Source organism: Rhinolophus ferrumequinum, chromosome 12 (assembly GCF_004115265.2).
Source record: "Rhinolophus ferrumequinum isolate MPI-CBG mRhiFer1 chromosome 12, mRhiFer1_v1.p, whole genome shotgun sequence".
In the NCBI taxonomy this organism is placed as follows: Eukaryota; Metazoa; Chordata; class Mammalia; order Chiroptera; family Rhinolophidae; genus Rhinolophus; species Rhinolophus ferrumequinum.
In genome coordinates, this window is record NC_046295.1 from 73,918,313 (window position 1) to 73,930,789 (window position 12,477).

General features: G+C 45.6%; 1 protein-coding gene across 6 annotated transcripts in view; it reads right to left on the reverse strand.

The window, feature by feature from the left end:
- DENND1A (DENN domain containing 1A) overlaps positions 1-3,953 on the reverse strand; it is a 468,543-nt gene extending 464,590 nt beyond the window's left edge. For 3 of the 6 annotated variants that reach the window (XM_033123054.1, XM_033123055.1, XM_033123058.1), the window contains exon 1: positions 3,705-3,947. Coding sequence is in view for 5 of the 6 variants with exons in the window: in XM_033123055.1 (XP_032978946.1) it covers positions 3,705-3,721 (17 nt within the window). In the remaining variant the exon portion in view is untranslated. Of the gene's footprint in view, positions 1-3,704 lie in introns of all 6 variants that reach the window. The other 3 variants (XM_033123052.1, XM_033123056.1, XM_033123053.1) reach the window with 2 other exon arrangements.
- Positions 3,954-12,477: the final 8,524 nt, after the last annotated feature.

Consider the following 12,477-nt stretch of genomic DNA (forward strand, 5'->3'; position numbering starts at 1 on the left):
GTGCCTGGAAACAATTTCTAGGATGTCACCACAAGCAATATTAAACTGCCACACAGTTTCCTGCTGCGTCTGCATTATCAGTTAAATTGCTTCATATTAACCACATTCCAGTCCACGGGGAACACTCAAATACTAAATAAGATTTAAACATCCCTGTCGAAGACGCCAGTTGCCACTGCTCCTTTTATCCCCCAGATAAATGTCTGCTCAAGTTGAAGGTTTAGGAGCTTTCCAGGGTACTTACTACCTGCATACTGGTGACCTTCTCCTTCCTCTGTCAAGATGTTTGGTTCGAGGCAAGACAATGTTCCTCTATTAAAATGAACATGAACTGAACACGCTTTAGAAAACATAAGGAACAGTCTGCCTAGACCAGGGCAATTTGGCTTAAAAACTTATAAAGCGTAAAAACTCTTCCTCCTCAAGAGTTCAAGCAGCAAATTGTCCTTTTAACTCTATGTACACTCAACTCAGAGCCTTAGGTTGGATCTTCCTTTGGATCCTACAGTATTTCTTAAATGCATTCCATAAACTCTTCCTAAACCTCGTGTGTCAAGGACTGGGTTTGACATAGGGAACTCGAGACAAACAAGCAGGGCCTTCTCTCAAAATGTTTATGTCAGGCTTAGTATGGGAGACAGACAATGAACTGGATTTAGTGCTTGATAAACACAAGGGGCCAAACAGATGAGAGACACCTGGCCTAGGCTGGGGCGGGGCGGGGGGGGGGGGTGGTGGCAAAGATACGGGGCACCTGGTCTAGGCTGGAGGGTGGCAAAGATGAGGGGCACCTGGCCCAGACTGGGGGCAGAGGCAACGGGCATCAGGGCAGGCTTCCTGGAGATGGCATCTGATCTTAGGCCTATAAACTCCCATTCTCTCCTTTTTAAAAGGTGGTTAATAGTACCTACAGCATTGGGCAGTGAGGACGTGATGACACGGTTCCCGTAAAGCATTACCACCATGCCTGACAGAGACTGTGCTCAACCAGCCTTAGCTTGAAGGGAAGTCTGATCAGGCACGAAACCTCCACACCTGTGCCTAGCAACTCAACGGCTTTACTACTGATCAGAGGGCAGACACCAGCTTCACAATGACACAGGTTGCTTTTAATCAGTTTTATTTTTTAATGAAAGAATGTTAAGTTCTATTCTGCATGTTAACAATCTAATTCCTTGATCATCAAAACTTTCTTTTCCATTACTGAAACATATGGTTCTCTGATATTTCTGTAAAATATACCAGTTTCCTTAGTCTTTTGATAGAGAAGGTATAAAAGAAAACTAACAATTTACTGAGTTTTTAATATGGGCCCTGCAGTCATGGTGATACTGCATTTACTGCTGATAATGACCCTGCAACAATAGTCTTCCCCATTCTACCCTCGGGGTGAATAAGGTACTTTTTGTAGAACGTTTCACAGTCAATAGACAAAAGAGCTGGAATTTGAACCCAGTTCTGATTCCACATCTCAATCACATAGCATCAAAGATAGGCCAGAGAAAACACAGGCAGCCACAGCGGTCTCCTGCTCAGAGGGACCCCAGGGTGCTCTGTGCCCTCTACTCCTCCACCCCCATGACTGTCCTACACAATGGAGCCCACGCACTTAAGATTTCACCTCAGCCAGGTGATCACCTTGAGCTAAGTCTGTTCTTCGCTGTCAGGATGGAACCGTCATTAGTAACCACAGCTCTGTTTCCTCCAACAACTAGGGCTGCACCTACAGGGATGGTTTCCTCACCACCGCACTCCTGGCTGCAGGCAGAAGTTGCATAGTCAGCAGTCACCATCAATCACAAATACTTTTCATACCTTCTCTCTTCGGATTCTCTTTCAGTCTCACAAGTAAAGCTAACGTATCTCCCATGCCTAAATTTTTATCGGAGTAGTCTAGTTTCTAGATCAAGAAGGCTATTCTTCATACTAATTCCATGCATTAGTAAGTTTGCTTGCCCAACTGCTCAGACAGTGGCGATGGTTTCCACAAAACACACTCAAGAAATGCATTTCTCAACCTGCAATCTTCACAAACGAGCCAGAGACCTGATGCCTCGTCATGGGAACTTCTACTTGTTAGATTTTCATGCTGGTTCTGACACTGCCTGCCTCGTATCAGGCAAGTTTCTGACGTTCTCTGTAACAAGAAGAGTAAGCATCCTCAGAAGCATACTCTGCAACTCTAAGGTGGCTTTCAGAAAGTGCTTCTGAGTGCCATTGAAATCCAAGTTTACAACTCTTGGAAGCAGGAGCTAAACTTGGAGTGCCTCTTTAATCCCAGTGCTTCACAAACTGCGTCTCTTTACCTCCCGAGCCTCTTAAGCTCTTATTTGGAGCACGCTTCTAACTTTTCCCTCCCATTTCCACAAACATCAAGAACTAACAGTGTGCTCATCCAACTCTTCCATTTTCATTATCATAAGCAAACTCATGCTTCATTTAGCAGAGATCTCGGGGCTGCTGCAGCCCATACCATGAGACACCATTTGTGACTGGAAGCCTGGGCCAGTCAGAGGACCACAAGGCTGAGCAAAGGTCACACACACTGCACGGGCATCAAATGGACAAGGTTGCAATATTTGCATAATTATTAGATTTCGTCCCTTAAGGCCCTTCTCCTTTCAAACTTCCCTAGCATGATTCTCAAAATGCTGAAATAAACATTCCACAGACTTTTGTGTAAGCAGGTTTCAAGTGCCCTATGAAAGCTGTTTTAAGGAAAAGCCTATGCTGTCAACTTTGTTTTTAAGTGCCCTTAAACAATTCTATTACTCATAGAGAAAAAGTGAACATTTGTTAGTCATTAGAGATAAGGCATGTTCTGGAGGCTGAGGAAGGGAGAGGCAAAAAGAGGACCTGGCTGGGAGGGCAGATAAGAGTCCAAAACAACACACCCAAAATGCACTGCATAAAAGCTGCACTTTCCAAAGTCAACTTCTAAGTCCAGAAGGACGGTAACAATGTTTCAATGGGTTCTGAAGTCTGATGTACCAACAATTTCCCAGGAAAACTAAGCTCCATCAGAGACTCCAGGTGAATGAATGAGGGAATTTGCCATATTGGATTACAAAGGCTTTCCAACAATGGTCAAGATCAGGTGCTCAGTTACAGCACAGAGGTATCTTCCTTCACAGCCTTCGGCCCTTGCTGTGTGGAGACGTTCATAGACAAGAGGGGGAAACAGAAGAGAGAAAAGGGCCTTCACCCCAGGCCATCCAGACCTTAAGTCCAGGAGTGGCCCCTCCCTCTTACAACCTCACGCGACTTTTGTGGGGCCGCAGGCCTTAAGCAGCCGGGCTGCAACCTCTCAATACCTGCCCAACTCTCAGAGGCGACCCTATCACACACATTTGGGGAGTTGCTTCCGGAGATTTCTCGCCCTCCCCCAACAGTTGTGTGACCATTTTCAGAGGCTCGCCATCTCCACAGGGATGAGGCCACCTAATAATTCATCTCAGCTACTCCTGCCTTCAGGTGAGATGGGGACACCTGACCACCCGCGCGCCCTTCTACCCCGCGCGCACCCCGCCCCCGCTTCTCCCTGGATCGCCATGGCAACCGTCCCCCTCCCCGCGTGACGCCGGCACGCGGGGCGCCCCTGGGGTCCCTGCAACAAGTCCCCCGCGCGGCCCATGGCCTGCAGCCCTTGCCCGGCCTCACCGCCCCGCGCCCGGCCCGGCTCCGCCCGGCCTGGCCGCACTCACTTGATCCTGGAGCCCATGGTCCCCGGGCCTCCTCATGGGCCCGCGGGCCCCGCTCGGCGCTGCGCTGCCCGCCCGCCCGTGGCCGACCGGCCTCCCTCTGGCGCTCTCCCCGCCCCTTCCTCCCTTCCCTCAGGCTGGGCCCGCCCGCTTGAGGCTCGCTCCCTCGCCGCCGCCGCCGCCTCCCGGGGTTAATGTACTCGCTCCAGCCCGGCGAACGCCATGGTCGCCGGCGCGCGTGCCCGGCGCGCGCCGCCCCCTCTACCTCTCACACCGCTGCCCCCTCCCTCCCGCGCCGCCGCCGCCCGCCGGGCCTGCCGGGAAGTGTAGTCCGCTCGCGGGAGGCGGGGCCGCCTGAGGGCGGTGGGGGCGGGGACCGTGCTTCCGCCCACTGACTCTTCAACGTCGGTGCATCGTGCTTTCCACGTGCAGGCCCCTAAAGACCTCCATACCTCTGTTATAGAAACCTCCACCTACTATCCCCCGAAAGATCCTCATCCCTCCGAGACCCCAGAGCTCACATAAAGAAACCGTCACCCTTTCCTCCCCTATGGAGTTCTCCCACCCAGTAGCTCTGGCATAGAAATACGTCTCCCACTCAAGGCTACATATAAAAACACATTTTCCCTTAGAAAATTCCATACCTTCCAGTAAGTTCCTTAAGGGAGTCACAGACCCTCTTCTCTATTACAGCATCCACTTCCCCAACACGGTCCTTGGTGGAGGCCCCTTCCCCTTCTGTTCTACCTTTAAGGAGACCTCACCCACAGGAAAGCCACCCAGAGGCTTCATAGGAACCTTTTAGTGGTTCTTCTCTGTCCGACCATTGAGGACCTCTGCCCCCCCTTTATCAGCCGTTTTGGGGCCTCCAATACAGAAAGTCCATGTCACCATAACAGTTCCTGATAGAGATTAACTCAACGCAAATGCAAATATTTGAGAGCAAAGATCACCAACCTGCTACCTACCCTGCTACGCCTTGGGGCTCACTTTCATGAGCACCCAATATTATCCCCTCTAGGTCTGGAGGAATCACAAAGGAAGCAATAATGACACTTGCCATTAACTACTGTTCAATGAGTGGGTGAAGGAGTGTCCTCCCTGAACCAGTCACTATATTTCCCCTGCATAGTTAACACCCATCCTCACAATAATCTTGTGAATTTAACCCCCCATTTCACAAAAGGGAAACTGAGGCATTTGCTCACGGTCACATAACTAGCACTGGGGGAGTGGAAGTTTGCATCCAGGCTGAATAATTCCAGACACATGCTATATAGTCATGCTTTAGGATGGCACCTTTGGCCATAAGTCAGAAGACACTGCAAGTTCACGGTTCTCTTTTAAAATTAGACTTTTCTTTTCTTTCTTTTCCCCCACCCCCTAACAATTTTTTATTCTGAAATGCCCTTCATCCCTTCTGCCATTTTAGCTCTTGTAAATTCAATGTCCCCCCCACCCCACAGCCAGTCCCCACAGTAACTGGTCCTAGGCCCCAGTCAGGCAGGGAGCAAAGAAAGCAAGAATCCTGTTTCTGGGAGTTACAGTCTGGATAAAGATAATTTCTCTCTTTTGCCTATCCCCTGAGGTTGTTTGAAGGCAAAAGTTGAATTTTTTTGAACTAAAACAAAAAAACAAAAAAAAAGAAAACTTCCAAACTATCATTTTGAATTCAAAGTCTTTTGCACCCAGACACCAACACCAACTTATAAATACCCCCAGGAGCAAAGCTCTACCAGACAGGCAGAGCTTCTGTGGTGTTTATTCACCTTGTTTCCTATGAACCCTCTCCAAGGAAAAGTTGTTATCAAGATCTTCCCTGGAAATGAGAAGCCAGTTCAAAGCTCTGAGCAGGAGTCTATAAATAAAACAAAGTTATTTGGTGGAGGACAAAACTGTCTACTTTTCAAAGGAGGTTGTAGCCATGTTGGCCACAAAAATGTCTGAGTGCCTGCTGGGTGACGCGCGCGCGTGTGTGTGTGTGTGTGTGTGTGTGTGTGTGTTTGTGGACCTGAAGACTGGAGGTGGGGTGGAGGGTTCTATATCTGTCCAGGTGGCCTCTGAGACTGCAGGGTGGTCTGTGGAGAGAACATTGAACTGGGAGTTAGGAGTCTAGCTTGTAATGCCAGCTGCGCCACCGATTAGCAAAGAGACTTTAAGCAAATAATTAGACAATTGTCTGTTTCAGTTTCCTGCTTCATAAAATGGGTATACAGAATGAGACGGGGAGGAGCTCACATCATAAGAGAAAGTATCATGTAGGAACTAAGAGTGTAGGCTCTGGAGCCAGACTGCCTGGGTTCAAATATCGGCCCTACTTCTCACTAAATATGTGTCCTTGGGTAAGTTATTCACTCTCTCTATACCTCAGGTTTGATCTGTCAAATGGAAATTATGGTAATAGGTCTATCTTAACTGAGTTGACATGAGAATTAAATGAGTTAATGACACTTATAAAGTACTTAAACAGTGACTGGTATATAGTAAGCACTCAAAAATTATCAGCACCTATTATACACAAGACACTTCACAGAGTTTGGCTTTTACTCTTAATAGTACTAATCTTCATAATAAATAGTCCTATACTTGGATTCAAGAGACCTGAGTTCCCAACCCAAAATATAATTGTTTCCATTGTGAATCGGCTAGAATTCAGTTCAACAATAAATGATAGAAGACCAAAATAAAAGTGGCTGAAAAAAATAGAAGTTTCTTTCTCTTTCACAGAATGTGGAGATGAACATTCCAGAGCTGGTATGACAATTCCATAATGCATACTCTAAGATTTGAAGGCATGGGAATAGGATAGGGCAGCTGATTTGGCCTTACGATGGTGTTTCTTCTGCATTAGTGTATCCCTGTCTTCTGACCCTGTCAGACTGTGACGTCTTTGAGGTTGACGACTCAGAATTTTATCTTATTGCTCCCTCTTCTCCAAATGCTGCTTCCACCTCGTGATCCAAGATGGCTGCTTGAACTCTAGCCATCTAATCTGCAACCCAGCCACCAGGAAGGAAGAAAATCATGCCCCACCCCAATCCCTAATTTTTGTATTTCCCTGGAATATGAAAAAAAAGTGCTTGCACCACTTCCACTTTCATTCCATCGGCCAGAATTTAGTTACACAACCACGTCTCAGTAGGAAACATAGCTTTTATTTCAGACAGTCATGTGTGTAGTTGACAGGGGCGGGAGTCATTTCCAGAGAACAAGGGGAGGACAGATACTGCAAGACAGCTAACAGTCTCAGCCAAACCATCCTTGGCTATCTGACCTTGTTCAAGCCACTGTATTTGGGCCTCAGTTTTCCTATATCCTAAGTAAGAGAATCAGGCCAGATGATCTCGCTTCAGTCCTTTTCAGGTCACCAATTCTATAATTCAGCGGTTTATTATTTTATAGTTCCTTTCAACTTAGGTGAATCTGACATTATTCAAGTAAAAGGAGATCTGTCTGCCAAGTACCTGGCATAATCAATTGTTGGAATTGATATCTTCCGGAGATGAGAAGGGGGTTAGGAACTTTGCCTTCTGGAGACTGTTGTCAAAATAGTCTAATTAAGAAATCCAACAGATAAAAAGTCCAACAGTGTGTGCGATACCACCTGCGCAAACACCTCAGTGCTCATCAGTTTCCAAGCTTGCCCTCACTCCCTCGTACCTGTTTGGTCTTTTTACTTAGGATTTAGGGGACTGTGTCTGTGGCGGGGAGGACAGCAACCTCAAAGGAGCTTTGATACCCCAGTAATGATACAGCATGAAATGGCAGGCCCAATGAGCCAGTGGTCTGTTGTTTCTAGTACACTTAGTTCTGATTATATTTATATTCTTTTTAATTTAGATTAGATTTATATTCTTTTTAATGTGACATATAATTTACATGCCATAAAATTTGCCATGTTAGCATGTACAATTCAGTGGTTGTTCGTATAGTCACAAAGTTGTACAACTATCACCACTATCTAATTCCAGAATACTTCATCATCCCAAAAAGAAACCTCACACGCCTTAGCAGTCACTCACCTTTCCTGCTCTCACCCCAACCCCTAGCAACCACGAATCGACTTTCTGTCTCTATGGATTTGCCTGTTCCAGATATTTCATGCAAGTGGAATCATATAATAATGTGGCCTTTCTGTTTGGCTTCTTTCACTTAGCATAATGTTTTCAAAGTTCATCCATGCTGTATCACTTATCAGTACTTCATTCTTTTTTATTGCCGAATATTCTCTTCTATTGTATGGGTCAACCACATTTTGTATATCCATATTTTGTTGGTGATGGATATTTGGGTTGTTTCCACTGAGGGGCTACTATGAATAGCACTATGAACATTCACGTGCAAGTTTTTGTGTGGACATACATTTTTAATTCTCGTGGGTGTTGGAGTTATAGTCTGCAGAAAGAATCCACAGCTCATTAGTAGGGATGCTGCTACCTAATCCCAAAAGGAGGAGATATGTAAAGAAGTAAGTTTGGCAAATAGTAACAAGTGTTGGAGAGGCTGTGGAGTAAAAGGAACTCTCATAACACTGTTGGTGGGAATGCAGACTGGTGCAGCCGCTATGGAAGGCAGTGTGGAGATTCCTCAAAAAAATTACAAATAGAATTACCATATTACCCAGCAATCCCTCTCCTGGGTATCTACCCAAAAAATCTGTAAACATTTATACATAAAGACATGTGTGCTCCAATGTTCATTGCAGCTTTGTTTACGGTGGCCAACACATGGAAACAACCAAAATGTCCTTCGATAGATGAATGGATAAAGAAATTGTGCTATATATACACAATGGAATACTATTCGGTGGTAAGAAAAGATGATACAGGAACATTTGAGACAACATGGATGGATCTTGAGAGTATAATGCTAAGCGAAATACGTCAGACAGAAAAAAGCAGAGAACCATATGATTTCACTGATATGTGGTATATAAACCAAAAACAACAAAAGAACAAGACAAACAAATGAGAAACAAAAACTCATAGACACAGACAATAGTTTAGTGGTTACCAGAGGGTAAGGGGGATGGGGGGTGGGAGATGAGGGTAAGGGGGATCAAATATATGGTGATGGAAAGAGAACTGACTCTGGGTGGTGAACACACAATGGGATTTATAGATGATGTAATACAGAATTGTACACCTGAAATCTATGTAATTTCACTAACAATTGTCACCCCAATAAATTAAAAAAATAAATTAATTTTAAAAAAAGAAGTTTGAGATATGCAGAATCATACCAAGTTAAAAAGTTTCTGGGGGCCGGCCCAGTGGCTCAGGCGGTTGGAGCTCTGTGCTCCTAACTCCGAAGGCTGCCGGTTCAATTCCTACATGGGCCAGTGGGCTCTCAACCACAAGGTTGCCAGTTCAATTCCTTGAGTCCCGCAAGGGATGGTGGGCAGCGCCCCCTGCAACTAAGATTGAACATGGCACCTTGAGCTGAGCTGCCTCCTGAATGGCTCAGTTGGTTGGAGCACGTCCTCTCAACCACAAGGTTGCCAGTTCGATTCCTCAGTTCGATTCCTCGACTCCCGCAAGGGATGGTGGGCTACGCCCCCTGCAACTAGCAATGGCAACTGGACCTAGAGCTGAGCTGCGCCCTCCACAACTAAGACTGAAAGGACAACAACTTGAAGCTGAACAGCACCCTCCACAACTAAGATTGAAAGGACAACAACTTGACTTGGAAAAAAAAAAGTCCTGGAAGTACACACTGTTCCCCAATAAAGTCCTATTCCTCTTCCCCAATAAAATCTTTAAAAAAAAAAAAAGTTTTTGTACTGAACTTCCCGTGGACATTCATGTAACAAGGTGCATTGTGGATCTCCTAAGAGTGGAATGCAGTCATTCTATGCCAATAGTAGTTAAGAGAATGAGCTCTGGAATCAGACAGACCCAAGCTACTGGAGTCAACTTGGAGAAAGTTACTTAAACTCTCTGAGAGTTTCCCCATTTTTCATAAAAGGACGATAATATGCACCTCATGAAGATGAAATTAAATAAAGAATGGGAACCCTGTAAAAGGACCTCTGAGCTCTTGAACTTCCTTCCGCGCGCCTTCCCTTGCCCCTGGTCCTCAGATCTCTGGGTTCTCCAGCTTACTACCTTGCACATTGTTCTTCCATATTTCTACTCGCCTCACCTCTAGGATTTGATATTTGCATTGTCTTCCCAGCCCTGACCTTGGCTCTTTGCAAACCACCTTGGGTATTAATTCTACTTGTCAGGACTTCCAGCGCCCCCTACCCTGGGGCTGCTTCCATTTCCACCGGATTGACCGTCTTTTAGTCAAGACTCAGGCCTAAACGCCACAGGCCTTGTTCTTCTCATCCGTGTAGCAAAGGGTCACCATGTGCCTCTGCCCTTTGGGAAGTGAGCTGGAGAGTTTGCAGAACTCAGCCCCATTGTACTCTTGGACTCTCTTACTAGTTTTCCTTTATTACTTTCTTTGCCGTGTGCATTTACATATATTATTTTTCCTGTTTATTTCAACAACTCTTTCTCCTAAGCCAATACCTTACATAACCATTTTAGTATTTTGGTTGTGAGCTTATTGAATTCTAAAGTTTTGATTCTAGTATATCTCCCACTTCACATGTCAAGGCCTACCAAATGAGTGACAGTGACAGACTTGCTTTAGCATCTTAGCGGAAAGTAAGACCCCAGTTCTCTGACCTCTTGGCCTGAGCAGAGCTTTTGCCGGTCAGTCAGAGTGGCCAGGACATTGGGAAGTAGATCCTCTGACCCAGTTCAGTGACAGAGTTGTGTTTAACTTGTAGGTAGCTTACTGAGGTTTCCAAAGGAGACTCTACCTCCTAAAAATAATGACTCAATCCCCTATGAGCTTTGCTTCCAGTGGTGAAAGTCAAATCTCTTTAGGGACGATAGAGGCAGCATATTGTGGTGGTTAGGGCACAGTCTGCCTGGGGTTGAATCCTAATTCTGCTAAAGCAAACTACTTAACTTCATTTCCTCATCTGGAAAATGGTACTTGCTTCATGGGATGGTGATGAGGATAAAATTATTATGTCTATAAAAATCTGAGGACCCAGCGATAATAAATATTAGATAAATGAATAATCATCATAGGCATTATTGGAGACCACTGATCACATGCTTTACTCACATTATCTTCAGTCTTTGTAACACCCCTGAAAGGTATGTACTATGATACACATTTCCGAAAAGGGAGGTGATTGGCCCACAGTCACCCAGCCAAAAGTAGTAAGAGCTGAGAGTTGTGCTAAAGTGCTGTCTGATTCCCAAGCTGCCTATTCTTTCAGAACAATTTCTACCAAGCTCCATGCTCTCATTCTCTCTCTCTCTCTCTCTCTCTCTCTCTCTCTCTCTCTCTCTCTCTCTCTCTCTCTCCTTCTGCTTGGCTAAAAATATCCTGAATAACATGCTCATTAGCTAATATGCATACATTATGTTTTGCTTTTTGAACATAATTGGTTCATTCAAAGGAAAGGCTTCCACCTACACGAAAGAAAAAGCTGAGCTGCTCAATGAAAACTCCTCTGAATTCAAAAAAGGCAGCTGCCTGTGGAAGCCCCTGTGCTTCCGGGCTTGTGTCCCTAGCTGGATGGCAACATAGCAAAGTGGAAAACAAAGTCCCTTCATTCACAGCACCCCACCACATTTGAGCTGGGTGACTTTGGGCAAGTCCCTTCCTGTTTCCCAAGGTCAGTCTCCTCTCATGTCAGCTCATAGAAGCACTTGCCTTACAGAGTTGTGATGAAGATTAAATGAGATAACCCATGGGGCTTTACATGTAATATGTTGCCCCTCAAAAGCTGGGAGCTACCATGACATAGGGCACGTGTAGGGAAGAAACCACCGCCATTTGCAGGAGAGGCAGGATAACCAAGTGATTAAGCACCCAGGGGCTGGAACCAGGGGACAGATGGATCAAACCCCAGCATGTGCCATACTCTGGCGCTGTGACACAGTTTCCTTCTCTCCCCTGTTTATTTCCAAGCCTCAGTTTTCCCATAGTAAGAGAAGATACTCTACATATAAAGAGCTCAGTAATGAATGGCGGATGCATTCACAGCAAATCTTCCCAACCAGATCATCTCCTAATGGCAGTCAGAGTAATTGATTTCTGCTTCTAGGGCAACGCGCACACGCGAACACCACAGAGCGTTCATTGAGGGGCAGCAGCGTGTGCTCGGGGCAGCTAAAGCCAAACTGTCTGCCCCAAATTCTCCTGTTGGTAATGTGGCTGATGACAGCTTAATGAACTCTTTACCCTTGAATGCTAAGGGGAAAATAACTCATGGCATTACAACATATGAATGTAATGTGGGTTGTTTTTTTTTTCTTGAGCAATGTAGAAAGAGAGCCAGGAACATATGTAGACTTGAGGCTGCAACCTGAACCTCCCTCTTCCTGGCCGTGTCTGTATGGGGGACAGATTTAGCCATTGCAATTACCCAAATCATTCATGTTTGTAAAATATAGCCATACCCATGTGCGCGCGTGCGCGTGTGTTTTCCTGAATGATCTGAGGCTAACAAAAAAGAGAATGCTGTCAGTTTATGATGAGAGGACTGTGAATACCCCTAAATTATTGATATTCTAGAGACAAGCCAGTTCCTCTTGGAATGGATTGGTGAATGTACACAGTCATGCGTGCATGAGCACACATGTGTGTGCACGCACACACACACACACACACACACACACACACAACCTTTGTTGTCATGGGGAAGCTGGTGAAAATCTACCGGCACGACTTTCAGAGAGCCGTGTTATCCTGAAAAGACAGG